Here is a 27253-nt window from a genome sequence, read left to right on the forward strand (position 1 = left end):
ATTTAAAGTCAAATGTATAAAAATACACATACATATATACATATGTATAAGTATAGTGTGTAAAACTATAATGATTAAAATATTTTTGCACTAGGCATATTAATATTTGATTTTATATTATACATTATACATTAATATAGTAAATATTCATTATGTAAAAAATGACAGTAGAGAATAGTTATACATATAAAAAATATTATTATTACTCTAGAATATATGAAGTATATTCATCTATTAATATTTTTGGCATTTTTAATATATCATATCATTATAATACCTGTACAAGGTTGCAGTAAAAGTATCATATTGTTTTTATAAATTAAGATGATTATTATCTCTATTCAGACATAATGAAATATTACAAAGGAAGAAATTTATTGTCATCTTTTATTATAATCAAAATTTTATTAAAACGTTATACATTATTTACAACATGTAGTATAATATAGCACATCATAATGTACTATTTATACTACAAGGAATTAGTTCACTTGGTACTATATGTAGTACTTGGTACGAATACTTAACTTTCTATGGCTTAAACAAATGTTACAAGTGATGTTGTTACCATCAACGTAATTATGAATCATGTATTTTATAGTTTGTATATATTACTGTGATTGAACAGAATTATCTAAATTTAAAATATAAAATTACATTCGTTGTGTTTTAAAATCCTGCTTCTTTAACTGTTGCCGATTTTTGTTTTTTCTGATTTCAGTTATTTTTACAGTAACTCATTTCTTTATTTTTAAATGACAATTATCAATATCAACCAATAAAAGTATGGTAATTATGCACTACTAATTAAATGTTCGTCCAATTGAGTTATTATTATAACATTTCAATTTATAATAAAAATTGTTTATTTGAATTAAAAGAATATTAGTTGCTTATGCAAGTAAGAGTTTCATATAAAATGTATAAATTTCCTTTCAAAATATTATTAAGTATTATAAAATTCTTGGAAGTACAACGACATTAAGCACTCTGAAAAACGTGCTTTTTAGTATTCATCCTAATCTAGTTATTTTAGTTAATCATATTATTTGCCCGTAATTTTATCATTATGTAAGAATGTTTTATAATATTAAGTGTAGAAGTCTATATGTTCCTTTTATGTCTATTATTAAAAGTATAATATTTTTGCACATGGCACGTTTTTCTGAGTATAATTAAATTGCGCATCGATATTTAAGAATATTTTCTATCTTTTTAAATATTTTTTATCCTCTTTAAATTCAAATATATTGGTTGCTAAATAATTAATTATTTAACTGTAATTCATGACGAATTCTAAACACTTTCCGGCACTATTTTGTCATAATGGAATGTGCTGCTGGAGTAAAAGCTTCCCCGTTTCGGAACATGCGGTGTAGCAATTTCTTCTTGAAGCGGCTTATACACTAAACCGCAGTTCTTGTTGTCAATTAAACCTTGTCGAAGGATCATTGGTGGCCTGATAACAGGTCCCTGACCTCGCCGTTTGGTCAAATGAATTGCAATACGAGCCGTTAGTAGAAGAATCAACAAAATTATGATAATCACAATAATTACAGGCCAAAGTGCATTAGTGTACCAAGGATGATATTCCATATTTTCGGATGCAACAAAGTCTTCGTATTCTTGATCTTGAGTTGTCCAGGTTTTCTCAGATTCTTCATTTGACTTTATTCCGTGATCAAAGTTATGCAGTTTAGGAAAGTCCTAATACAAAAGAACAATTTATTATTCGTGATTGAAGTAATTTTTTATATAAAAGTATCCTTATGATTGTTAAAAAGTTTTTATAAAATAAAATATAATTAGCGCTTCCTAAAAGAAGTTGAGATTAAAAAGTAGAAGGTATGTACAGTATTCAGATACAATTTCATAATGTTAATTGTATTTGATTGTAACTCTTGAAGGCAATATAATTTTCTTATAATTTTTATATTCATTATTATATCAATTAATTTTGATTGATAATAATTAGAACCAGAAATTTGTATAATTTTTGTATATATAAAAATATATATAACTTCAAATTTTGCTATGATTACCAAAAATATTTTTGACAAGAAAGAAGAGAAAGAAATGTATAAGAATCACTATACAAAATATTTCTTAACATATAATCTCTGTTAACAAAATATAATAATGATCGAAAATACTATAGTAGACTTAAGAGCATAGTGTCTGATAAATAATTTATATATATAAGTGTAATTACAATTGCATTTTAGTTTATACAATATTGACAAAACTAAAAAGACAATATTAAACTTGTCTATACTGTTACTTTCACATTTAAAAGCTATATAACTTCTTTCTTACTGTATGCTTCTAAATTTCTGTTTCAAATTCTTGAAATTTGTTTTTGGAAATATATAGTTGAAAATTTCAGAACGAAGCAACAAGTAAAAATCCGTGGAATAAGACCCGATTATTCTTTGCGACATAACGTCACATCAAACTGTAATATTGTAATCTTTACAGGATGCAACTCACGACGATGATGATCTCTTGGCTCTTTAGCACCCCAAATGTGGTTGCTGTGTTCTGCTTATTAATATATCCATTGAAGTAAAAGTGGGCTTTGTATACCATTAGAATAGCGTTAGAATAATGTAGCATTCGTTTCCAGAATAAAAATCTATTATTTTTTCTTGTTGCTCTGTTGTGAACTTTTCATTATTATTTCATTATTATTATAATATTTAATTGCAAATTTCCAAACAAACAAATATTAAATATTTCAAACAAACATTTACAACTATACAATAGAAAATTTATACAAATTTTAAATGGCAAAGTGATTTGTGAGCCATTTTGTATAAATTTCTTTATCATATTCTATCATTAATCAAAATAGAGAAAATTATAAAATTTATGCATACTTCATCACTTTCAACACTGCTTCTCAGTAGAGGGTCTGAATCTACTGACGTGTCAAATCCACCAAGGAAAATTTTCAACTTCGTTTCTTTATGGGGAACTGGTCTCGGTCGTGGTCCAGAACTAATGCCATCACAAACTATTTTTGCCAAATCCGTCCATTGACTGATACCTTCCGAGTCTTGATAGTTGTCACTATCACCATAATTGCTTATATAACTGTAAATTATACAAATGCACATTATTCTATTTAATTTATACGCTTTCCATATCTTACATTTAAAGTTTCTTCTATTGATATGGTTCTATTAAAATGGTTTAAGAAAAGCAATACTGTCGAATTTGCTTAAAATTTTATAACTTCGTATTATGTGAACCATCAGCAAAAATGAAGCTTTATTTAAAAGAGAAAAGATTCCCTGTTTTACTATTCCAAAAAAAGACCAATCATTAAAAATCCTACAAGACTATTACTTTTTTAATGATGGAATAGTTTAAAATAATTCTTTTATTTGATTTTACTTTTATTAATATCTATTCAATCCTTTTTAATATATGTGAAGATAATATTGCATAATGTTTATGGTTAGTATTAAATTATACGAAATAAAATGATACTGACAATGATTTTACTATTTCATTTTCACGTATTTTTAAACTAAGTTTCAATAATTAAATTTACTTTCTTGAATTATTATATAAAAATTTATCCTTATATACCTCGATAATATTGCGATTATAACTTATTTGAAAGTTGATATTATCATAAATTTTAAAATATTAGTTAATTATATGTTATAAAATGAATAAATACCTTGACAATTCAAGTGGCGTCACACCATGATCCGTGAGCCATTGTACAGCATCTTTAAACTCAACATCACAATCAAGAGGATTATATGATAAGTCCAAACCAACAATATTTGGCATTGCTCTTAGTTCTTCTACAGTAATCCGACGAAGAAGATTTTGCCGAACTGACAGGGATCTAAAAATGCAATAATATATATTATTACAATTATTTTGATTTAATGTCAGTTATTTCATTTTATTTTAGAATTGTTATCTTTATATTTTTAGTTTATGTGAGAAATGTAACTAGGAAAAATTATTAATTTAAAATAAATAAATAATATATAAAATAGTTAGTAAGAATAAAAGGATTAAATGTTTTGCAAATGTAGGTATAAAAACAAATTTTTGTTGCGATAAAAATATGTGTACCGTAAACTATTCAGTGGAAGTCTAGCTTCAGACCAAACTCTCTCCAAAGCGCATCTGCTTACATCGAGTTTATTCAGACTGGGAGTCATCAGGAATGGTGTCACTTGTAATGCTGTCAAAGGATTACCCGCAAGATTGATTTTAGTTAAACTAGTGGCACCACGGAACATATTACTTTCTAAAGTATTAATTATATTGTCAGAAAGATCAAGAATTCGCAAAGACGAGAGGCGACTCAGAAGTCCATCGGGGAGACCAGTCAAACGATTTCTAGATAAATTTAATCGTGCTATTGCTGGCATAGCGTTGAAAGTTCCTTCTTCGAGGAAATACAAACCACAATTTGAGCATTCAAATCGATATACACTGTAAAAATGAATTCAATTATAAGTGCGATTTTATATATGTAAAAAGATAATTATATACAATTAATGTAACAAGTATATCATATATATTATATAATAATTAATCATTATCTAAATAGTTAATTTTATTTATATATATGATATGAATGAACCGGATGTACATATGTTTATGCTGTAAATAATAAAATTCTTCATAGGATTAAAAATAAAGTATAGAATTTAACTAAAAGAAGCATATAAAACAATAATTAAAGAATTCTACGAAAAATAAAAGTATTTAATTAACACAGAAATAAAAGATCGTGAGATGATAAAATAATATATTTTTGAGATATTGCGTTTATGTTAATTTAATTTTAAATTAATTCAATTAATCTTGTTTAGAGCATTTATTAAATATATTTAAATTATGACTTAACTTTTGTAAAAATCTATATATGACGTACTGAGGAAATTACGCTGGCAAAATTAGATAATAAATTTTCTATTCAAACATATTTATTGTACCGCGTTCGTCACATTAGTTCGGAAAATTCTATTATCATATTGCTATATGTACATTAACATTATATATAGTTATATCTATGTATAAAAAGGTAAAGATTTACAGAAAGCGAGCCACCCCTTGTTTCGATAATTTTTTGATATGATCTTAAGATCATTACCTTTTAGTTATTGATGTACTATTGCATCAAAATACAAAAAATGATGTTTTGATATTTTTTAATAAATGGCGATCCCTAGCGAAGATCTTTACAATACTACTCAGGATGATGATCTTGGCAACATGTTAAAAAATTATCAAAATCGGATATGGCTCCCTTTTTATGAATATTTACCAATAACAAAGTTATTCTAATGAAGAAATTAATTTTGAAATAAAATTTATATTGTTTCTTGATTATACATATACATATGTATATCTACTTATTAGAAAAGTTACGATGATAGTAAATATTATATATGTATAGCGAATATTTAGAAAAGTAGTCTTACCTGAATGTATTAGAGTCAGGTCCTGATGCTTTGAATATTGGTAAGGTCTCCAATTCGGGGTTGTCGTTCATTAATAAAACTTGTAACATCGAATTAGCTCTTAAATGGTGTTCTGTCAGAGAAGTTAGTTTGTTATCACTAATATCAAGATTGGTAAGTTGATTAAGATTAGTAAAAGCATGTTGATGAATTCTCTTGAGGCCATTCGATCTAATTGTTAATGTATCCAGTAGGGTTGCATCAGAAAAGTCATCTTTTGCTATTATCTTGATTTTATTATTAGATACATCTAATAATTTCACTCTCGGTGCTTGTATAGTACTCAAATTGGTCAAATTATTTCCTAAAAGTTAAATACACATTTATAAATATATACAATTTGATTAAAAAAGATAAATTGTTATTTAATTACTAATATAAACTAATTTATTAGTCATTAGATATTAATATTAATTTCTAATAACTATCATTGATGATTATAGATATTAATCACGAAGTTCAAGTTTGTCGTGCTGAAACAAAAAGAGAACTCGTGCTTTTTTGTCTTTCCCTAATTAATATATGTTTTCTTTAATAAATTTTTTCTTCCATTTTTACTGAACAGAATGCTAGTAAATAATTTTCTCATAAGAATATTTATGTTGCATCAATGAAATAGTAAAACGTGTACGATTAACTATATTAATCTTACCAGCAAGACGAAGCGTTTGAACCCTACTGTTAGAAAAGAGATCAACAGGAAGTTCGTTCAACATATTGTTCGAAAGATCCACTTCCAGAAGTGATTCCAACGTGCTAAAAGATTCGCTGTCAATTTCCTTTAATTTGTTACCTTTTAAATTAACATAAGTCAGACCATTCATTTTTGAAAACGCTGTACGTTTCAGTTTTGTCAAACCATTAAAGGAGAAATCAAACTCTGTAACTGATGGAGCGTCAAACAGGCCATGTTTTGCCAATTTCAAATCTTGCGTATGCTTTAATGGATTTCCAGAAATAGCAAGTAATGATAGTTGTTTGTTGCTTTGGAAAGTATTCGGATGAATGTCTTGAATATCGTTACGTGTTAAATTTATAGAAAATAAGTACGGTATTCCATCAAATGCAGTTTGATTTAATTCGACTATTCTCGTGTCAGAAATCACAATAGATTCCAATTGTTGGAAACCTCGTGATTGAAATGCATGAGGGCCAAGACTAATTAGACCAGCATTTTCTATACGCAAATGTACAATATTTCTGTCAAAAGATTGATGTTCCACGAGTTTGGTGCATCTAAATACAGAACAAATGGAAAATTTTTTTAATTATATATGTCTCTAAATTTAAAGTAATATCTGAATTCTTTGTTATATAGAAATTATCAAATTAATATCGTTATGTAATACTTATTAAATTAATATTGTGTTTATCTGTCGTTAGTATAAAAGAAATAATTAATTTATATCATGTCATCGTCAAAAACTAGAAACGTACGTGGCAGTCGATACAGCTGCATACTCCCCACTACATTTACAATAATCGGGACATTGTGTCATCACTTGTTCATCATCTTCGGGCTCTTGGTCGTTTTCGTTATCGTCTTCATCGGTATCGTCATATTCGTCTTCGTTTTCATATTCTTCGTCCTCGTTCATATCATCTTCGTAGGGTGCGTCTTCATCTTTACCTAATTTTGATTTAGCACTGCTTCCGGTTATGCTATTATCGCCGATTGTCCTTAATGAATTTGAGGAGGATGTTAAATTTATGCGTTTTTCACCATTAACTTCCACTTTGGCTCCATCTTGAGTCTGCAATTATTTTCATCACAATGTTATTATAAAATTATGATCAGATGAAATTAGCTACGATTATTCCAATATCTTTACGTTAAAAAGAGACGGAAATAGAAAGGAAGAAAGGATATTTATTAATTATTATCAGAGAATTGGATTAATAAAAATTTCAATATGTCAAAATTATTATTACGCACAAGCATCTCAATATTATAAAGTAACGGATATATGTATATTGTGTATCTCCGTTAGTTCTCTTGTCTTATCATTTCAGTCACTGTCAGATTGTCAGTTGTATGTAAGAACTTACAAATCACCTTAGAATTAGAAGCTTCTTCGTCTAAAGTATGAATTTCTTGCAAAAGTAAATCCTTAGGACCAAGGAAAGGTTTTAAAAGCTGTAGATCATCTTTTTTTAATTTTGAAGTTACCCTCTTATCATCCGAAATGGACGTCTTGTCTTTCGTTTCTCCATTTATTGTTGCGGCAATGGAATAAGACACTTTCCCGGACGTATCGCTTGTCTTAAGTAAAGATTTTTTTGATGATTCTGCAGAATCTTCTATACGGTTTAACGATACGTCTGTAGATGATATTGCGTCAGTAGGATCAGATAGAGTATTACTTCGAGGAACCACTCCAGATACGAGTACCGTAAGCAGCAAAATGGTCAGGGTCTTCATTTTATAATCTATAAATAAAAACATTTTTATATAAAAATATACAAAAAATATATTTTGAATTATGAACATTGTTGTATACATATATAACTAGTATACCATACACATAGCATCTTGAAAACTTTACTTTCTCAAAGACATGACATGCTTTTTGATATAATTTGAGAAAGTAAGATAGGTCGTTTTGTTTTTAATCTTCGGCTTATCGACAAAATTCAGCATAAATCGACCATAAATTACAAGTTAATTAATTAGTAAAACAATAATTTGTACGATGACGACTATTATCATAACTTAGATAAGAAGTTCTCTGTGTACAGATGTTGCTCGTTTTATATAGAAAAATGAATAGTTTGTATAGAAAATGTTTTAAATAAAGTCATTTACATTAAGTAATATCATTTGTCTGATATTTTCTTTTTACATAGTGTTTCTCAAAACTTTAAATTATATAATAATCAGTATTAGATCCTATACTTATGCATAGTATCCTTCGTGTTCAGTCGTGTTCGCCGAGTTATTCCTACCTTGCAACTGCTTTCACTGCTTTCATTCGATACTCAATATGTACTCAAAACAAGAATACGTCAAAACACCTACCTCCTTCGATAAAATTTACAATCCAGAAGGAGGGACGCGATATCTTCGACTTGCGATTGGCGATATCTGAGTGTTGAATCATCAAGAGGAAAAAATAAAATTTGTTTATAATTATATCGCTTACAAGTATTTTGACCAAATTGGCGAAATGAAATTAATACCACAAACGTGATTACGTTCTAATGAATCTGAATTACATGATTAATATTTTTGATATCATTGTGCGTCGCTTTCACAATATGTATTTCACAATGTCTTCACGTTGAGACGTGAAACATCTTGTCAATAGATCTGGATACCGACACATTTCGTTGATGGATGCGAAGACGTTAACAATGTTAAATGGAGGATACCTATGTTATATTTTTGGAAGCGAAGAAGTTCCTAAAGTTCCTCTTATTTGTCTTCTACACGGAACGATAGTTAGGCTTTACAGTTGAAGAATACATACTATAAATATATCGTCTATATTACAAATTCTATAGTGTGCATGAACGACACTGCGTCATGATATAGGGATCTATCGTTTGTAGATGGATTAAAAAAAAAGAACATAAAACAAATATTCTCATTTCTATTTTATATATTACAGAATAATTGTATGATTACAAATAATGATATAAATATAAAAAGTAAATTTAACAATAGACGTATATTATAATAATATAAGTAATAGTAATGATAATAGAAATATAGCTTCTTTCTTTATTTCATTCGTACTAAATGCTTCTTAGCATGTACCTAATGTTTTATAGGTAAGTTCGAGTAACTACAACCGGTTTTGAAGGAAGTACTTATCTACACCAAAAAGGAAAATGCATTCGGGTAACTGAACCAAGAAAAGTTTCTACTCTCTTGACCTTGTACTTAGATCTTGAATCACTACACTAGCGCTCAAAGCATTCGGCTACTTTGATACATTTATTATAACAGTACGCTCGACATCAAACTTCAATTGATTCGTCAACACAATGATTGAAGAACTATCATGTCGATATAGATGGATTATGTCGTAGATGGTTCAGCATGTAAAGAAGTTGAAGATTAAGCATAATTCATTGTTTTCAATTCTCCTATCACATTTCGCATAAATACTACACATATAATACATTTATTGTTGCCTGAGAGAAATTCTTAAATGTCATGTACGAATTGTTCGTCCGCGAGGAGGTACAAAAGTGGCCATTTTTTAACATCTTTTTTTTCGAAGTTGAGGTACGACACTTTATCTCGATTCGACTTATTCTTGTTTATGTCCTGTATGTAGCTAACGTGTAGCGAGTATTCATCGTGACACAAAACTCAAATGTTCCTCCAGTCAACGCTATGAATATTCATTAAAAATATCGGACTATGATCGCATAGAGTCAATATCATTACTAGTATCTCCGACACTTGCCAGTACCGACGCCTGAATCTTAAAATATTTCAATTTGCATTGGTATCCAAACCCAATCCTTCAATATCACTTGCACGCGATCAATAATACATATTATCAATACGTATTGGATCTCTCCTGTTTTAGCTTTAGTGTCAAAAAAGAAAATGATACTGTTTATAGCATTGGAAATACGTCTCGTGTAAATTAAATAGTGATAATTAGTGATTATAGAGTACGGAAGAACACTCAAGGTATTATAACGGAAACATCGTGAAGGAGAACTTGAAGAACTAATTTTTGATGCTGCAATCTTCAAATACACTTTATATATGAAACATTGTTTTATTACTCATTTCATTGTTTACGAAATGTAATTAATTCTTAACGGTATAATTCCGACGGTAAATAATAATGGTCTAATGGTGCAGTTTAAAGACTTTAGTTTACATTTTCTGCATAAATATATTTATACGCCTGTATAATTGTACATGTTAATAATTGGGTAGAATTTGATGAAATTGTAGAAATTAATGATGAATTAATAATTAAAAAATTTATTCATTACTTTTTAGTAGAATAAAATTAATTACTTTAATTTGTCGCGATATCACTTTAAAATGTGAGATAACAATTAACGAGATTCATAAAAATAATGTTTTGTAGATGTAGATGCATTACACCGTGACATTACTGATATAGCCATTGTTATCGTGAAGCGCGTCTCATTGTCAGCGCTGTATGATTATCGTGTTCAATGTTCAACTACCACAATCATTTTTTAACCTATAATTCAATTCGTAACGAGACAAATCATTTTATTCGAAGAGAGGCACAATTACAGTTAAAGCGTTTCTTTCAGTGATAATAATTTCAATTAGTCCAAACTATAAAATTGTATAAATAGCGTACGATATAATTAAATTTTCAGTCAGATTTTTGATATAAAGTTCGAAATATTATTCTTAATCTTCAAACGTACAATGCTATCAATTGGAGAAAAACACACTTTTTAATAAAACAGCCACGCAACATAATTGATGGTGTATTTGAATATATTCAATAGTATTCATATTACCAAGGTAAAACGTACTGACGTAAGCGAATTATTATCTATGTATGATGTAACTCGAATACATTGTTATTCGTAAATAGCTATACATCTCTTTGTATGTTGACTTTTATAACGCCCAACTATTTTACTATTTAATAATTATTGTATTTTACAGCAATTTGTTAAATAGAGCTAACAGTAGTAATAAATGTATTTTATAAACTGTTCCTTTTCTTTCTTTTGTAGCCTAAATTAAAAATGCTTAAATAGTTTATTATATTTGGACAAGTCGCATGTACATAAGCGTCATTATTATTAGAATTAAATAATTCTTCAACAATATAAGGTCGTAGGCGGAAGGACACGTTATATATACGCGCTTTGTAAGCTACGTTCCAAGCAAACTTCTAATCGAGGAAAATTTATCTTTTGTGCATCGACAGGCATGTTAGAAATGTAGGTATGTCTAAATAACAGACGGCAAGAGTCATCGGAGATGGAATGTAATCTAAGGAAGGTGGGCTTCAGAACGATCAGGTATATACGTGTGAATGTTGCCTTAAAAGGTGGATGGTGGGTTTAGGTCGTAGGGTGCACGAGTGCCAGTTGGGTTCTTTGTTCGACTCTAAAAAAATCTCTGCGGTTAAAACCAGGTAGAGTTACCTGTCTTCGAGCATAACGCAGGTGGTCCCTTTTGCTTTTCCATTTCAATTTGGTGCGCAACAAACACGTATAAAAGGCGTAGCCACAGCTACTTTATCCCAAAGGGGGTCTCTGTAAATCTTTGAATTGACATTTTTGGCCCACCTATGCAGTCGGTGATGAATCTAAATGGACCGACGTGAGACTAGATAAACGAATCCGGATATATTTTGTACAAACAAATGCTCAAATACTATTTCGTGTAATAACCTTTTGTTATTTTTACTCCAAGGAAATTTCTAACTGTGAAGAATTGCGTGAGTGTATTATTATACGAACACAAATGAACCATTGACGCGATAAATATTTTAGAAATCTAATTATCGTATAGATATTTTAAATTAGCGTCAGAAACAAAATTTCTGTAACTATAAAGAATAGTGTTATGAATGACAACAATATCATAGTACTACGAATACTTCTACCTTTTTCTATAAAATTATAAGATCTAGTGGAAATAAAAAAATTGCGATGAAAAAAAATTAAGCGACTTCTTGGAACATTTTTTCATGATCACGATGTATAAAAACAACATTACGTAATGTAAATTGGTTAAAAGTATGCAATTTTTACTACACGTGAACTATAAAGGAAATATCACGCTAATGCATCGTTGTTTCGTAGTTATAATAAAAAGTTACATATTCTATTACATCGCGAAATATACGATTTTTTGTTGTTACAAAAAAAGACGGTTTGTCAGTACTTGATTTGTAATCTCTATCTTATTATTGTATCTGTGATTACTAGATAATTATCAACGTAAGATCATGTACAAAAATATATCGGAAGAAAAATCTCTATTCTAAACGAAATAGAACGATACGCTTAACTTATTATTTCTTGTTTCTGGTTACTGCGAAATCTTTGTTGTGTAATTAAAACAAAAAAATTAAAGCAAGCAGATCATTTAAATTAAAATAAAAAGAAATAACTCTTTCAACAGATAAATATTATTAAGACATCGCGTCTGTCGAATAAAACGTTTCGTCTTGTAGAAAATATTCTGTGGACGTGCGTTGGATAATTATTATATGGTAGCGTCCTTCGAGGAGGTGTTATATCGAAGCATTCTGCTAGTCAGATTTACATCTCGATTCGATTAAATCCCTGCGCTATTAATTCGTCGTATGACCGTAAGGCGACTTCTTGTGAAATAAATCGGCTCAAATGACACTCTCTACAGAGGAACATTATTATATAGCGTTATTATAACATAACAGCCGCAATCTGGTGTCGATAACAGTAAAAGTACCTAACCATTTCATAAGTGAGTATGTATTTACTTCGTTGAATTACCTTTCAAGAAAATATCAGTATATTTCTTAATTAATCGTCACGTACAATCGACGTCGTACTTAATCATACTTATCGTTTCTTGGATCTTTTGATTACTATTGTTCGCGATGAACAAAAAGTATCAAGTATCTAATTAAAGACAAATGAAATGATTCACGTTGAAAGCTTAAAAGGAGAATTTATATGCTAGTTGTTCTTTAATAGGTAACAGATATTTTTCTTATATGTGACAAGATATATCATAAGTGAATTCTTAGCATGGAATTGATGGAAACAAAGATTTTTTTGCTCTCTACTTTTTTGCGATATCTTCTTGAAAATATCAGATTCGAGGAGTTGCTGACTAGTAGGCGCGCCTGATTTCCTCCTTTGGCTTAGTTAATCGTGCTGCTCTCGTTTCACCGTATAAATGTTTCTGCGTGATAATAGTCACTTACGTAATGTGTTACTGTTGTATGTGAAATTAAGGGCATGCAGCTTGTAAGTATATATTATGTACTCGACTCTTTTCATTCTATTGCTTTGCATGAATGTCCGAACGAATCAGAAGCATTTCGATTAGATTAAAAAATGCCTTTAAATGTTGTTAACATGTTATCAATAAGTTTCAAGGTAATAATTATTCCTCTTTTGTATTTCATTGTTAATCATTGAACCGTATTGAGAAGGTCACAATGTTACTCACAGAGTCCCAAAATTATGTCTTTATTAGAATTAAATTTTTAAAAGTAGTGCGGCAAAATTGTTTATCGTAAGCGTTAATTTCCTTTTTCATTTTAACAGCATAACGTTTGTTAGACTTCATTTCATCTGCTGGCTAGTACGCTGTTACCATTTTATCACACAATATACATAGGTTTTTATCGTCGGTGTATCTTATCACTGCGTTTATCTTATACCTACTGATAATATATTTGTTTTGTCTGAGACTACGCCATTGCTTTTTTACGCCTTTATAGCTTATATTTGAAGCTGTGATACTCTTGCACCTGTAAATATGTACCCAATGCAATTTTTGCAAATTTCTCGGGATTTCTTAAGCTTGCAGCTGTCCCACTTAGTAACAAATTTTTGTTTAACATTATGTTTAACAAAGCGAAATTATTTGCAATCTTGTTACGCAGATTCTTTATCAAATTATCTTTAGAGGAAGAAAGAAAACGAGCGAGCTAGAGTTTATCTTTAGTCTATCTCTAGAAAGACCGAAAAACAGACAATAGAAAAAGCTAACTTTCATACGTATTTCAATATAATAATCTCAATAATACGAAAGCTTGGGTTAATTTTAAAATAAATCTTCAATAGAAGATCAAAATTATCAACATTTATCGAAATGTTTTTCATCTAAGTTTTTCATTTATGACGCAAATATTTATTTTTGTCAGAAATTAAGCAATCGGGAAGAAATAGAAAACAGTTAAAAAATATCATGTTATATCATAGCACAAAAAGTTAAAAAACTGTTTCTAGAGACCTATAGAGTTGACTGATACTTTCTACTATCTTTTCTGTTAGCACCAACCAAGATCGGCTCAGGTTGTTGATCTTTTATAACATTCTAGCACAATCCAAGTGTTACAAGAAGAACGTGTTATAAGTGCAAGTATATATGTAAACATACGCACTGCATACATAGAGATCGACGATTAAAATGAGATTATATTGCATATCTACAGACAATGTAGGATTCTCTTTTTTCTTTTTTTTTTTTTTTTGGATACAGGAACGCATTACAATCAGTTCTCACAGAGGATTACAATGCTCGATGAAGAAGAAAATTTTAAACATCATTCTTTATTACTTTTGTATATTATATACTGGGCAAGTCAATCAGAATTCCCATTTAAGATAACTCGTTGCCTATTGATTGTATCAAAAAATGTCTTAAATACATTATGTTGTATTTAAAGGGACTCATCGAATGGATGGTCGGATTTTATCATCTAACAAGTACGACCGATTCGCTTCTTTTCTAGTCTTCCATATATTAAATTCGGCAAATGAAAGTTAAAATATTTGCCAAACTAATAGTTTTCTAGCATAAATAGGTGAATACTTTTTTGCAAAGAATATCCAGCTATATCGATTAATGTTATAAAAAATATATGGTACGATTTAAAAAACTCAAGGTCATTTAAGACGTTTTTCGATAAAACCAATAGGTAACGAGTTATTTTACGTAATACTTCTTATTGAGATTGTATTTAGAACTCACCCTGTATGTACAATCTGCAATGAAAAACTCAACACATTATAAATCGTTTAACTTAAAATTAACATTCAATCATGTGTTCTATCTTTAGAATTTTAGATATTAGCTGTACAATATTGAAAATAACTTTTATAAACGGAACAGAAATTTAGTTAAACATTTATATTCCACAGATTAAGTGACAATTGACGGATAAACGAAAAAACTTATAAATAAGGATTTAAGTCGCAACTACCTCAATGTCATAATATAACTCACATACAAATCTTGTAATGGAAAGATAATACTTTACAATGATTTCCTGGAAGCTTTGCTGCTTAGGAAGGAGTTTCTGCAGTTCTCCTTCGAATTGATAAATAAGGAAATTATGCTCCAAAGATCGGTTCGGCATAAGGAAAATGCGACAATACGACTTTACTATGCATTAATTTATTATGCCTTAAACATTCCCACTGCTAGAACAAGTTTTTTACAATTATAATTATCGATCTCCGCTTATGACAGAAAACTGTAGAATTTCTTGTCAATTTTGATAAAGAATTGAACAATTAACGATTTTTTATGTCTAGTTGCACGGATAAACTCCATGCGATCAAATTTTTAACATATAAGTTAATTCTTCCAAGATTATGCAATCAATTTTTGCATTTCATTTGTTCAGTTTTATATAATGTCCAGCAAATCGTAAATCATGTCGTAAAGTTCTTTTCCATTATACGCATGTATTTATATGATTTAATTATTATCAATTACAACAAATTTTTACAATGCAACACATGTATGAACAAATAACAGATTTCCAAAAGGTTATAATGAAATAGAAGCAGCATATAATCGTTTATTCATTACTGAATTATCTTATAAATAATTAGCATGCGATTAATTATATCATCTACTTTTAGCTTCCTAAACAGAGAGAAAAAATTTACATAAAAAGATGATGCTACATTACGTAAAACATCGTAGACGTAAAAGATAATGTAATTAATTTGAAAGATATCAAAAACTTGTGAAATTCATGAAATCAGTCTTTTGTCAAATGATCTATCAAAAACTTTTTTGCTGCTGTATAAAATTATAACGATATAATTATGACTCACATCCAAGTATTTTTATCACAAATATATCTAAATGTGTGCTATTATGTAATATATCGTGCAGGAACGCTTATAGTAATAAATGTATACGAATAAAATTAAATTTGCAAATATCATGCACATACGTGTTATTACAAATGCATTTTTATACAAAACAGAATACATAATTTAAATAGTTCTTTGTAAGAAATTTAATTCAAATGATATTATAGAATTTTTAATACATTTTGAATATGTCAATATTCTTTACATATTATAATAATAGATATATATATATATATATAGTAATATAAATATTATACGTAATATATGTATATATATATTAATATAAAAAATATAAAAAATAATATAAAAAATAATATATAATATATGTGGAATTATTCACCGATGATTAATGAAGTATGAACAATCGAAGTATATACAAAGTACTCCACTTTCCATGATTCAAGAGTATCGTGTTTATAACTGGAAGAAAAAGCAAAGAGGGGGAAAAAAAGAAGATAATCGAGGCATCTGGCGAACCGGCTCTTCCACTCGGAATTTATTCATTCAGGGACCGGGAACGATCGTTTCTGATCTTGACTGAAAGTATCAGCAGGAGAATGAAATTATGGAGCATACAATAGCCGGATTTTAACCGAACTCGATCCTTCGTACAAGTATGTCAGTCGTGTTTAGAAATCGTGTTTCGTGTATTTTCTACCAAGTACAGTTATAATAGGTATTTTTTTTTTTTTTTTTTTTTAGAACAAAACAAATGCAGTGTTAAGTGATTTAAGTGTAAAATTCTATTATGTATCGCATTCTAATGTTATTTTCATTGATACCCATTATTATGCTATTCGTTTAAATAATCGAAATGTGAAATATTACCATTATATGCGCGTATATAGTAGTAATAGGTATCTGGGTATAAAATAAATATATCTAGTGTTTCGTAACGATATGTTACGAAGAATATAGCAATAATCTGAACATTAGTCATTTTAAGTAAACCTTTCAAACAGTTACAAATCGAATTAATCATTTAATTAGTCACTTTCCTTGAATAATTACTTAGTATTATTTACCGATATCAGCACTTCTATTGTCTTTAAATTATAGACATGTTTTAAAGTAATAATATAATAAAATGTAAATATTTAACTATAGAGACATGTACAAATTAATTATGCTAAGTTTATGAGATAAAAATTGAAATGTTATGCTTCTCTGATATTTTCGTTTAGAAGATCAAATTTTGCTCAACAGTATTTATGAGAACGTATATTTTAAAATAGCATGCTTTGTGTCAGCGAGAAAAAAAAAGAGATCTTATCAAAGATAACCAGCAAGTGCATCTATAGAAGTTGTGCATTCTTTACAAAACATGATTGTCCGTATGTATATTGTACATACATTACACAATAATATATTGAACATGTTGATATAAAATTGCATCATTCTATAGTATAAGAGAAAAATACAATGCAGGAAAATGTATCAAACTTACCAAGTTATCCAAGTTAATTTAATAGTTCTATACTTTATGGAATTTTGTTTGTTTATGAAACTAGAAATTCGAATTAATTGTAAGTTCACGTTGTGATAACAAATTAGGGAGTAGTAATTGTCATAAACAGATTATTGTGTGTCAACGTAATAGTATACTGATGAAATACAATGATAAATAAACAAATAAAGAATCTAAAAATGTAACTTCCAAGTTATATACGTTCTAAAGTATTAAAGAAGTAATTTTCGTCTGTGAAAAATTTACTGTCATTAAAGATATTGTGTCAGCTGACAGTTAAATTCCAGTAATTTTACGCGATATAATAATAATATTATATAGGTACCTCTATATTAAATTAAATACCTTTATACTATATTAAAATTAACGGAGGTATGTTAATGTTCAGAATAAATAAAATTTATGTTATAAACATGCAATAGTAAACAAAAACGTAATAATAATTACGCCATTTTAAAAATTTGAAGTATATAGTTAAGACGACACTAAATTAATTTATTACGAAATCACCTAAGTATATTTTGGCAATAATAACTTCTAACATTATGCTGCTACATCTCTCAACGCCTATTTTCATTAAGAATCTACGTAGTTAAATGTTATGCATTTTATTTACGATTAGTCACTATTATAGTTATTATATTAGTCATTATTATAAAAGAAACATCGTTTAGATTTACTGTAATACACGTGTATCGAATGCTAACAAAATTTATGATAGAAGGAAGAATATAAAATATCTAACAGCATCCAATCACTCCTAGGGAATAAAACATAGTGCGAAAATACCGTGAAAATTTTTAAAAGAAATATATATACATATATATCTTTAAAACTATTCCAATTGAAACCCTTTTAAATCAAATGACATACATAAAAATTATAGTCACTAAATAAACAAATGTAAGGTTTATAATAGAAATATTAGAAATTTATTTTCTGTTGCCATATTCGTTTAACTTTTTTTATCAGTTTAAATTTGGACGACGTTGCAAAAGCTGCCAAAACCATAAATCAGCTAGCTAAATGTTAAAACAGTTTGTTTATGAAATTCAGGACTGTTAATAATTTTCCACTAAGAAATGAAGGCCGGGAAGAAAATTTCATCGACAATAGTGTTATGAGAAAGATTATTGCAAATAGTCCGAAAGCAAACAGGAAGTGAGATTGTATCTCAACTGAAAGTAAGTCATTCGACAATTATTCGTGACTTGATTCCATTGAGATAATAAAGAAAACGGACAAAGAGATTTAATGGAGATAGCCACCTCATTATTTCAAAGAAAGAAACAGAATCCATTTTTAAAACATATCGTCTCGTAGCACTCATGACAAACAGAAAAGTTCGAAACGATGGTTCGAAAAGTTGAAAATGATAAATATATATATATATATATATATATGAAACTAATGTCGAAAAAATCGCTTTATTCAAAATAGATTGTGTGGTGATCATCAGATAGAACTTCATCATTATAATTTCTTACTATTTGTAACCACCTACTATAAATGTAGACATATAATAATATTAAAAAGTACGAACAATATATGAGACACATATATAATATATAGTCAACGAAGAAACTATTTGCATTAGTACACAAGTGAAAAAATAACTATACGAAAATGTTTAACAATTTGCTGTCGATTGATATAAATAAACAGAAATAAATTGGAACTATTGATTATTTAAACAGGTGAGAAAATAAATTTATCATAACTAAGGTGTGTTAAAGTTACAAATGTTATTGTATTATGTTTTTGAAACAGTTTTTATTAATTGCGTAGGATATAAACGTCCCTAAAAATAATCAGATGAATGATCTTCCACAAACTGTTTTATTTGAAGTACATAAAGTATTTGCAAAATGGTTTGTACAAGAGTCATGTATATTCAAGTTATTAGATAAAATGTTTGTTGAAAAATAAATAGAGATATGTATTTATTGTTAAATCATTCTTCTTTCATTTATGTTAAATAATATGGACAAATAGGAAAGTATAAAATTTTCAATTTAAATAAAGCAAATGGTTTTCACGATTTGAATCGACTGAAAAATTATTATTCGTGTCACCAACGTTGGTTTGGATAGAACAATGAATCGGCGATCCAAAAGAATTTTCGTATAATACTGCTGACGACAGATCGGTAGGCGGATAAGTTGACCGCCTGTATATGACTTCTACAATTTTTTTGAGTCTATCCAGAACGCTGACGACGCATACTTCTAAAAGTAAGCTCTCAATTCGTCCGATCAATTTATGTATGAATAACATTATTTCTTGGAAGTATGCTTTCAAATTTTTTAAATAAAATCATATAAATCATATTTTTCGACATAAACAGGTTAATGCTTTCTTTTTACAGGAAATGATAAATTGGATTTAAAAAATGAAAAAAACCAAGTTGGTCTTTATATTTTTTCTACGCGGTCACCTCAAAAGAATTATTAATTACACATAATTATATGCTTCTCCAAAGAAACTATTAACCACATTCCATGTGGAAACCGTTTAATTTGTAAATCAAACATTTTTCATTGCACTTAACGGTTACGTGGCTATTGGGCATTTATAAGTTAAAATGAGACAGCTTGTATATTTTACTATGGATGAACAAAAACTTGCCAATTGATTCAAATTATGCTCATTCCAAGTAGAAAACATTATATGAATATGGGCCATGAAGGCTCAGTAATAATTAAGTAAATTTAGTTAACGAACGTTGATTATAAAGCGCGTTGGTAACTTAAGACAGAACATAACACATAAAATTACTTCTCTGCTGTCTGTACCAGATTTAGGTTACGTTTGGTTTGTTGAGTAAAATATTACTTTAGAAAAATAAAGAAAAATATTACATTTTTTAATAATTTCTTATTATAATAGATTTTGCTAATCTTTTATATGTAAACCATTTGGACATTAAATTATTTGCAATAAATCATTAAGTCTGTATTATTATACATCTGAAGATTCATCTAAAAGTAATTGGTATTACATTAACAATTGGCGACTTTCATTAAGAACATCTTCTTAACCATTGACTTGCATGAACATATTATGTAACATTTACTGTTTTGATTCATAGCCCAAATCAATTGATAAATTGGTGTTTACCCGTGGTGAAACATTCTGCTATCTATGATGAAGTAGATTTCTAATATATTTATATAATAGAATAATAAATCAGTATTTATATTTATCTATTGTAGTGCAAAGTTACGAAGCGAAATATACTCTAAGAAGATAACTCTGATATCATTCGATTTCTTTTATCGTCGAGAATCATTATCATAATAATAAAAATCATACCATTAGTGTAATCCATATGATACTATATTTAACTAACAGATTGTGTGTGTGTGTTGGGGGGGGGGATCTTAATATTTTGTGGAATATTGGAAGAATAATTCATAAGAGTAGAGTATAAAATACTGCAGATTTACAAACAGTTAAAAATTCCATTCGAGAACTAATATTTTGTTGACCGACAGCGAATGTACGGTGACTCGTGAAAGTATTTGAATACTTAACATAGAATATACTATGTGTGCTATATAAAACTTTTGTAAAATTTCACTAGCATTATGATAACACGTAATTATAATGATTATATTAATAAAATTAGGAGCCAGTGCGAAAAGATATGTATGTAGAACATTGTGGAAATTACATTTATTGCAAACATACGATCCCAGCATGTAGTATAGATAATGGCCTTAAACAGATGTATTAATTAGTGTTAAAAATAGCCTCATCAGAAATATTCTAGCCTATTAACCAAACCAATCATTGACTGCTCAAATAAAATCGACATTCTTCATAAAATCTACAGTAAATGTTCAAATACTTTCATGAGCCATTATATATACAATTCCTGTTTATATAATATGCAACTATTACAATATAATAATATATATTGTATGTACTACATGTATTGTATAAGTTATTGTTATAATAAATGTTCATTATATTGGATTGTGTCTGTATATTTATGATGTTATCTATTATTTTGAAGATTTTAATACCGTTAAATTTTTCTAAGTGACGTATCAATACGAAAGAATTTTTTGAGTTGTATGTAGGTACTGTTTCGAACTGTTTGACTGACATTGAGATATACATATGGTGAGCGAAGTCGGAAGGCACTCCCTGAGTGGAGGCCAATCTATGTGTACACTGAGCGAGTGTAAAAGTTCTGTTAATTTTACGTAATAAAAATATAACAAGTTATTTACAAGGTTATATACAAAGAATTGTTGTTCCTTAGAATCTATGAAATTATCAGTTTGACTTTCTCTGTATATACAAATTTTCGATCATTTAAAACAAAACGAACTATTGTTGGCATGTTTCTTTTTTTATAGCTTCATCTTCAGACATTTGATAAATGTCTTTGCAGGTTTGTGCTATAGCGTTACTTTTCTTAAACTCACATTAGATACAATGTCATATATGAACTTTAATCTCGGATATCCTCCATTTTGATTGTTGGCATAAAATAAGCAAAAAGTTATATTCTTGTATATTATTAAAGTAGGACATTTGTAGTTATTATACAGAACTAGTTTCTATTTTTAAGTCCATGATTACCCAATAAAAAGATAGTTATAGATGTTAGTTGTAGATAATGCAGGCAAACACAAAATGTTTATATCCACCTAATACATAATACATAAAAAGGTATATAATAAAAGTACAATAAATTCTTGTTGTTTAACGGCTCGTTTCCAAGAAAATACAGTTCGTAATATGTGTTGCTAAAACTTCATTTTAAGCTTGACTTTCTCAAACATGCAATGAAAAAACTTTTTACTCCTTATTTAGACTTATTTTTTTACGTATAATGAATAATCTATTTCAGTATATTGATCCTCCTTGACCACCCTGCTCTGCATATTATATACTAATACTAACTAATTTAATACTAACGTTATGCTAATGAAAAGACAAAAAATATACGTAATTGTTGTACAATCTACGATACACGAAATAAGTACATATATGTATATTATCATATATATTATAAAACATATCAAATTTCATGTAACTAAATTTGGAAATTAATAAAAGCAAATTTACTTCAATTACGCTGATTTTAACCTTTACATCTTCACACATGTAAATACGACATAGGTAATTAATTTTTAACAGGAACGAACGTAACGTAAAAATATAAGGAGTCCCTAAATAAAGAAGAATTATATTCGATATATCATTAATCCGACTAATAAAATAATTTGTCTCTCCTCATTAATTTGGGCAGTTTTTAATTCTACTATGAAAATAGTTAGCGTTTAGCTTTTAGATAAGAAAAAATTGGATACCAAGCTACGTTAACAGAATAGCATCTCTAATCATTGCAAGTAATGACGGAATGGCGCTCTACCTTGACCGTCATTCCGTACAGTCCGCCAGCTTTCACAATCACAAACGTCAATCAGGCATAGACCAAGTTTCAGTGTTTCTCTTGGATAAAAATAGATTATTCAAATGGACACTGACCTTGCTATTGTGCAATCAAACAATTCGACACTAGGATGCAAGATATTATTATAGCAAGCATTCTTCCGCCGATAGGTACCATTGCTGTGGACATGGTGACAACAGATTTTATGAAAGTAAATAAGATGTTACTTTCGCCCAATAAACGAAGTTTCCCATATTATATTTTTTGGTCATGTTTGAAATATAATTAAAATATTTAACACAGGATCCAACAGAGAAGTTATGTGCTATTCAGTCATAGCCTACTTTCCGTTTAAAAATATTTGATATAAATGCGACGTAAATTATGACAATAAAATTTGACGGAAACTCTCATTCAACTTTAATTGTAAATAATATTTTCTGCTTATACCAATTAATATGAATATTTATGTACTAATATAGATAGTAAACATTTATGGAAACAAATAGTAACTATATGTATAGCATTTAGATATTTAAACTTTCGCATTAAAAACATTCTACAATGACTAGATAATGGAACGTGACAATTACGTGCCATAGTTTTAAAATACATTTCATTACGATTGACCTTATTGTGTCATTTTATGTTCTACAAAGTTGATGTTTCTCTTAGACAAGAATATATTTAGACTCGACAATGAAAATAGAAATAAAATTGAAAATAGACTTAGTAACCGTAAACAATAAAACTTATATAACAATTTATAATAAATAACAATAAAAATTAGATTCACAAATTGAATTGTATAACACTATAAACTTTATTTCCGCTATTTTAATTGACATTCATTAACTTGTCCCATATTTGTTTTTGTTAAAGAAGTCAATTAAAATGAATAAAATAAGCTTTTGAATATTTGAATATTCACGATTTTAAACAATTAAGACTCACCACAATCTTCGTAAATTTTTGCTTTCCAAATCAAAATTTTATCACAAACATTATAGAAAAGAATAAGCGATGGATCTGTTTTCTTGGTTGCAGCAACGTGCAGTAACTGTCAGCCAGCTCTTGAATCGTAATCTAACATACACAGAGTACGCATAGCGTGTGCGTACTACTGCGTGCTATGCGACGACAGAACGTATACATTGCTTACGTAAAAATATTGTTGGCATATATTAATATTAATGTCCTTTACTATAACTACGCATGTTCTTTGAATCAACCGTAGTATTTAAATGATACAAAAACTCTTCATTCTTTGTGACCTTCCATTATACTTATATGAATACACGATTCTATTGCATTTGTAATTCATGTGTATCACGGTAGTTGCGAGGTATAAATCTTAGTTAATAAGTTTATACATTTTCATTTTTCATCGCTAATAGTATCGAAAATAATTTATGTTGTGTAAGTTGTAAAACGTAACAAATAAAAGTGAACTTATAATTTAAAACATATTGTATAATACAAAATATTAAATAATATTTAATTAGTTAAATTTTTAGAGTTAATAAATGTCAATTAAAAATACTGTATAATATAAAAATAACTAAAAGTAGGCATCAAACTAAATATTGAATTCAAGCTCAATTAAAGTTTCTATTAAAGTATCCGCGTATTCCATCCTTTATTGAAAATTATACTTATCATTTTACATCAAACAATAAATAAGACAGAATTTTTATTCCTAATTTCAACGTAATTGAATTTAACTGAATTGTAGTAACCAATCATCAATATTGCGTAGTTATTTTGAATGTATTTTGAACGGAGAATTATTTGATAACTATCTATATTAAAATCCTATTTCACTGTTATCTCCATTTGAAATATTTATAATATAAAAACGGAATATATTTCATGATTATTGCACTAAATATATAGACAGATATATATGTATATGTATATACACATTATAATATATATATCTACATGTTATATACATACATATGTATGTGTCATCATACTTTTAGTAGATATATATATTTTTTTTCTTTTTCTATAAGTAAATATGTACACAGATCTAAAAAATGAAGGAAATTTCATTTGCGACATGACAGAAACTTCTAGAATGACTCAAATTCTTGCTACAAACATGTTACCTTGTCTTTTGTTTCTTATCGGCTTCATTGTTTCAAAGCTGGATGGCGCCAACGAGGGCACAAAAATATATGTTAATCTATGGCTGCTGATACATACGCAAAGGTATGTATATAGCAGCAATCGCACATCTGTATTTAGTCATATTAGAGTTTAACTCTCCCACGAGTTCGAAATCTACGCTCAGTTATTCCAAAGCCGTTACTGTTATTTCAGATTGAACAAAGTAGCGTGTAAACTGAAGCATAACCAGGTTGTCCTTTTTATCAATTTTACTTACATATGCGTTTGCATTTCCACCACGACTGGTTAGTTAACAGTAATCAGTTGAAAAGTTAGTTGTGAAATTGAAAATATTAACGTAAAAAGCGCCATATACTTAAGATGAAATTTTATAATCTTATAATTACTTAGAAATGAATGTATTGTTTTCAATAAAAAGATTTTTCTGAAACATGGATTATAACAAATGGTAATTAAACAATAATATGAATAACAAGCGCTATTTAGATGCAAGACTAAGTAAATAATAAGATGAATAAATAAACGCGTTCAACGACACTAAACCGTTGCCTAAAATTATTGTTAATGTTGGCTAATGTTGGCTGATAAATGTTATTTTGTCACGCAAATTACTGCGCAATACGAATAACTACATATATGAAATTTTATTATTCTTGTTTTGCCTTTGATAATCACTATATAAAATTTAGTTTAGATAATTCTAGAAGTTACATACGTTCACAATAATTCTAAAATTTCACTCAACTGTAAAAAATGAAAGCAAAGCATTAAACTTACGAAATAAAACGAATATCAAAGCTCATTCTTACATTTTTAAATTATATATAAAAATTATATTTAATATAAAGTAAATTTTAAATATGCAGAAATTACAAATCTTTTGCATTTCAAAAATATTTTTTAATATCGCGTCAACATTTGTGAACAAAACCTACGATGACATTTGAAACATTGTTTTAATGACAAAAATTATTATGATTATAATCTGATTGATAATTGATATTTTAATTTAATAAACGTTAATTGGAAGATATAAATAGCAATTCAAAATATACCAATCCAATGACTTTGTATTAAGATTTTGGTAAGACTGTATTATATATATAAATATGTGTATCGTGACAATATTGCAACTGTATTTTGATCATAAATAAGAAATCGAACCCACTCAAATTAAACTTGTCAGCGATATAGTAAAAAATAATAGGATATTAAATGAAATTTTCGACAGCCGTGAAAAAAGGTACAGGGAGAACATGGTAGCATGATTCGTGCAAGTTTGTTCTTCAAACATGGCAGCAATAAATATACGAGGAATGACATGACCTTAATCGAAAAATACAGCTAAGATGATAGTATGCAGAGAAAGAATGCATGTTGAAGAAGCAAGCTGTAGCTAATGGAAATACACCCACGAGTATTCACATTCTGAAGGATGGCAAGGAACGATTCAACGGAATGTCCTTAGTTGGCGTGCTACTGGAGAAATTTCTCTTACAGTCGAATAGCGGGGATTCGATACCAATTCAACGAGGAACGGGTGTCGAATATACTTCGCAGTTGGAAAAACATTAACGGATATAAAGAGATCACTCACCTGTTCGTTTCCGCTATTGGTACTTCACGGACATGGATAAACTACACACGCGTAAGATCGTATGCAATAATGCAACTACAATGGAACGAGCACCGAAACCTGACGTTCCTCTTGCGTGCTTACGACGGTTTTAATTTGTGGACTACGTAGCCTGTTGCACTCGAGCCAGGCGGCTAAGAGTGGGGATTAGTAAGGCCCTAGGGTCGCGTCACTGATTGGTCAATTGGTCCCTGATGTTAAAGTTGTTCAGGTAAAAGTCAGGTAACAGGTGATTGTCGTTGTGCCATCTAGCGAAGTTGATATTGAAACTTTTTAGAAGATATCTGGATCAT

General features: G+C 28.6%; 2 protein-coding genes across 4 annotated transcripts in view; both read right to left on the reverse strand.

Annotated features, from left to right (window-relative positions):
- LOC139986416 (probable hydroxyacid-oxoacid transhydrogenase, mitochondrial) overlaps positions 1–27253 on the reverse strand; it is a 163021-nt gene that overhangs the window by 5778 nt on the left and 129990 nt on the right. The gene's annotated exons all lie outside the window — the stretch shown is intronic.
- On the reverse strand, positions 374–27075 carry Gp150 (leucine-rich repeat domain-containing glycoprotein 150). 3 transcript variants are annotated; one of them, XM_072001720.1, is made up of 9 exons: positions 26922–27075; positions 7672–7931; positions 6939–7255; positions 6154–6737; positions 5463–5805; positions 4102–4467; positions 3692–3865; positions 2880–3096; positions 374–1707 (listed from the first exon to the last, which is right to left on the reverse strand). In XM_072001720.1, the coding sequence occupies exons 2-9, from the start codon at positions 7921–7923 to the stop codon at positions 1297–1299; spliced, it is 2664 nt and encodes an 887-aa protein (XP_071857821.1). In that variant the 5' UTR covers positions 7924–7931; positions 26922–27075; the 3' UTR covers positions 374–1296. The 3 variants fall into 3 exon arrangements, with proteins under 3 accessions (XP_071857821.1, XP_071857819.1, XP_071857820.1); XM_072001718.1 differs by having other exon boundaries at positions 7558–7931; XM_072001719.1 differs by lacking the exon at positions 26922–27075 and adding an exon at positions 24143–24274 and having other exon boundaries at positions 7558–7931.

The sequence above is a fragment of the Bombus fervidus genome, chromosome 4, assembly GCF_041682495.2.
Source record: "Bombus fervidus isolate BK054 chromosome 4, iyBomFerv1, whole genome shotgun sequence".
Lineage (NCBI taxonomy): Eukaryota > Metazoa > Arthropoda > Insecta > Hymenoptera > Apidae > Bombus > Bombus fervidus.

Coding starts and splice junctions, on each gene's coding strand:
- Gp150 (XM_072001718.1), bottom strand. CDS start 7,923: ATGAAGACCCTGACCATTTTGCTGCTTACGGTACTCGTATCTGGAGTG. Junction 5,806..6,153: donor TCAAACGCTTCGTCTTGCTG/GTAAGATTAATA, acceptor TTTAACTTTTAG/GAAATAATTTGACCAATTTG. Junction 3,866..4,101: donor CTTCCACTGAATAGTTTACG/GTACACATATTT, acceptor TTGCATTTTTAG/ATCCCTGTCAGTTCGGCAAA.